This window comes from Nothoprocta perdicaria, unplaced genomic scaffold (assembly GCF_003342845.1).
Source record: "Nothoprocta perdicaria isolate Ctin4 unplaced genomic scaffold, notPer1 scaffold_45, whole genome shotgun sequence".
NCBI lineage: Eukaryota > Metazoa > Chordata > Aves > Tinamiformes > Tinamidae > Nothoprocta > Nothoprocta perdicaria.
Window position 1 is genome coordinate 3,021,381 of NW_020455699.1, and position 2,515 is coordinate 3,023,895.

The window sequence follows — 2,515 nt, forward strand, 5'->3', positions numbered from 1 at the left end:
GCGTGCGCGCACGGGCCGCGCTGCCGTCCGGCCCCCGCCCGCCCCGCGCCGCGCCGCGCCGCTCCGCCCGCCCGCCCTCCTCGCGCGCGCTCGCTCGCGCTCACGTCCCGCCGCGCGCCCCGACGCGCTGCTCGCGCGTGGCCGCTTCTCCGCGGGTGGTTGCGCCCCCGCGGGGCTCCGCGCCCGCTGCGCCCGTGGGGAGGATGCGGCTGAGCCGCGTGTGCTGCGTGGTCTACCAGCTGTGCGTGCTGTCCAGCGGGCTGGCCGCAGGTAGGTGCGCACCCCGCGGAGCTGCCGCGCGGAGCCCGCTCGGCGCGGGTMGGGGGCGGCTCTAGGCGCCGCGTGCACCTCTATAAGCGCCGGGTCATTATATAACGTGCGGGCACGCAGCCCTGGGTGTGTGTGTGCCGGTGCCAGATGGGGCATCTCGGAGCCGGGTGCGTGACGAGCCTGCAAACCGAACTATCTTGCAATGTACATGCCCCCACACACACATATATATGGACAAGTATATATGTGTGTATGTATGTATGTATCCGGGCCATGGGCATTGTGCCCGTGCCGGTCTTTGTGAGAGTCTCGTAAGGTCGTGCTGGGAATTTCTGCTGAACAGTGGGAAGGTGGATGCGTGGATGCGATGCACAGACGTGACTGCTGGCTGCCCTGTTTGGTTGTGATTGCGGCGGTGACGATGTGGCACAGGGGTGCATGTGTTGCTGGTACCTGTGCTCTTGTGCTGGCGGATGCACAGCGGTGGAGAATGCATGTGTTTCRCCACAAACTTTTGAAATCATAGTGAGTTCCTACAGAGTAAGCTGAGAGTAAGGTTGAATTCAGCTTTTTTTCTTTYTTYTTTTTTTTTTTTYCCTAAGTATTCCCTGCTAAAATAACACTTTTTTGAGCCCTATGCCACATTTTCTGTCTAAAGAGAGAACGGTGCGTGCAGACCTCATTGCATGAGGGTCGTAATCTTCAARAGTAGATGATCATGGGTGAAGAGCCAGGACTGGTGCTGGCACCAGTACATCTTCYACCCAGCTTGAGCTCCAGATTTTTACCAGGACCGTGGTGTGACTTGAATCCTGARCAGATACAGGGAGCCCTAGTGAATGGCCAGTCTCCTGTATGCAAAGACAGAATAGAAGGGCCAGATGAAGCCCAGCCTAGTTTTGAGTGGCATGCTTGATGGCATGGAAGCTGGAAAGAGTGTGTCGTGAAGGACATAGGTAGGTTTCCAACATATGCCGGGCGCTGTTGATCGCCCAGCTTGTTTAAAACCTCTGTTGGCCTTCCCACAGGTCTCCAGGCTTCGGAAGACTCCGAGGAATGGGAGATAGTCTTCCCCGCTCTGTGGAGCCGGGGCCAGCAGGAGCCGGCCGGTGGCAGTGGTGGCGGCTGCAGCGCCGACCCCAGCTGTGGGAACCGGAGCAGCACCCCCAGCGCCCCCGTCACCCCCAGCCCAGCAGYGGGCAGCTCCCGAGAGGTGCGTTCCGTGTCCTCCTCGGTGGAGGGGCAAGTGCACGCTGTTGGGGAGGCGGCAGAGGAGGAGGATGCTGAGGATGAGTACGAGTCACAGGAGTTCTACCACTGGTCGCCAGTGCCCCAGGGCTCCGGYGCCACCTCGCAGCTGCCACTGACGCCTTCCCCGCCACCGCTGCCTCCATCCGAAGATGGAGAGGAGGTACTGCTGAGGATCCCGGCGTTCGCCCGGGAGCTCTACCTGCTGCTCAAGAGGGACAGCCGCTTCCTGGCGCCCGGCTTTGCCGTGGAGGAAAGGCTCAGGGGTGAGGGGAAGAGCCCACCCAGTGCTGCACAGCCTCAGCCCGAGAGAGCTTGTTACTACAGCGGTGCTGTTCTCCGCTACCCGGGCTCCTTCGCCTCCTTCAGTACCTGTGGTGGACTGGTAAGGAGACCTTGMACAAATGGGGAGCACCTAGGTCTCCATTCCAGGATCTTTTCTGTATCTTCTTTTCTCCTTCCTTCCTTCCATTCCCAACCACTTCATGATGTCTTATTTCTTTTGTATGCTCTTCAGGCCTACCACTAGGCTTATCTGAAACTACTTTGCTCTTCCCATTCATAGTTTTTTTCAAGGCCTACTTCTGCTTTTTGTATAGTTTTGTTATTGTTTGTCCCATTTCTAAATGCACTTCCATCTTTGTCTCATACTTCCTTTCTTTTGATCTCCTTTCATCCTTATGCTGTTTTCCCTTTAACTTTTCTCCTCTCCATCCCTAATTTTATCTTAGTCCTAAAATTACCCAAATACTCATCTTTCTTTTGCAATATCAGTATCTCTAATCCAACAACAATCCTTTTATCCTTCACTCTCATTCCATGTTCAAGCTATTCTTCTCCTCATGTGTGTCTTCTGCCCACCAGCCATCTCCTTTCTTGTCATCATTCTGCATTTTCTTTCATCCCTCTTATCCGTTTTTCCTTCTTTGTCTACCTCACAACCTGTTCTCTCTCATACCTATATTTATTTGGATTTGGGACCACATAGTCTTCTTTC

At 55.8% G+C, this 2,515-nt stretch overlaps 1 protein-coding gene across 1 annotated transcript in view; it reads left to right on the plus strand.

The window, feature by feature from the left end:
* Positions 1 to 203: 203 nt before the first annotated feature.
* The window catches only part of ADAMTS19 (ADAM metallopeptidase with thrombospondin type 1 motif 19), a 139,325-nt gene continuing 137,013 nt past the window's right edge, over positions 204 to 2,515 (plus strand). Inside the window, exons 1-2 of the mRNA XM_026046586.1 lie at positions 204 to 270; positions 1,299 to 1,903. Coding sequence (XP_025902371.1) covers positions 204 to 270; positions 1,299 to 1,903 — 672 coding nt within the window. The remainder of the gene's footprint in view (positions 271 to 1,298; positions 1,904 to 2,515) is intronic.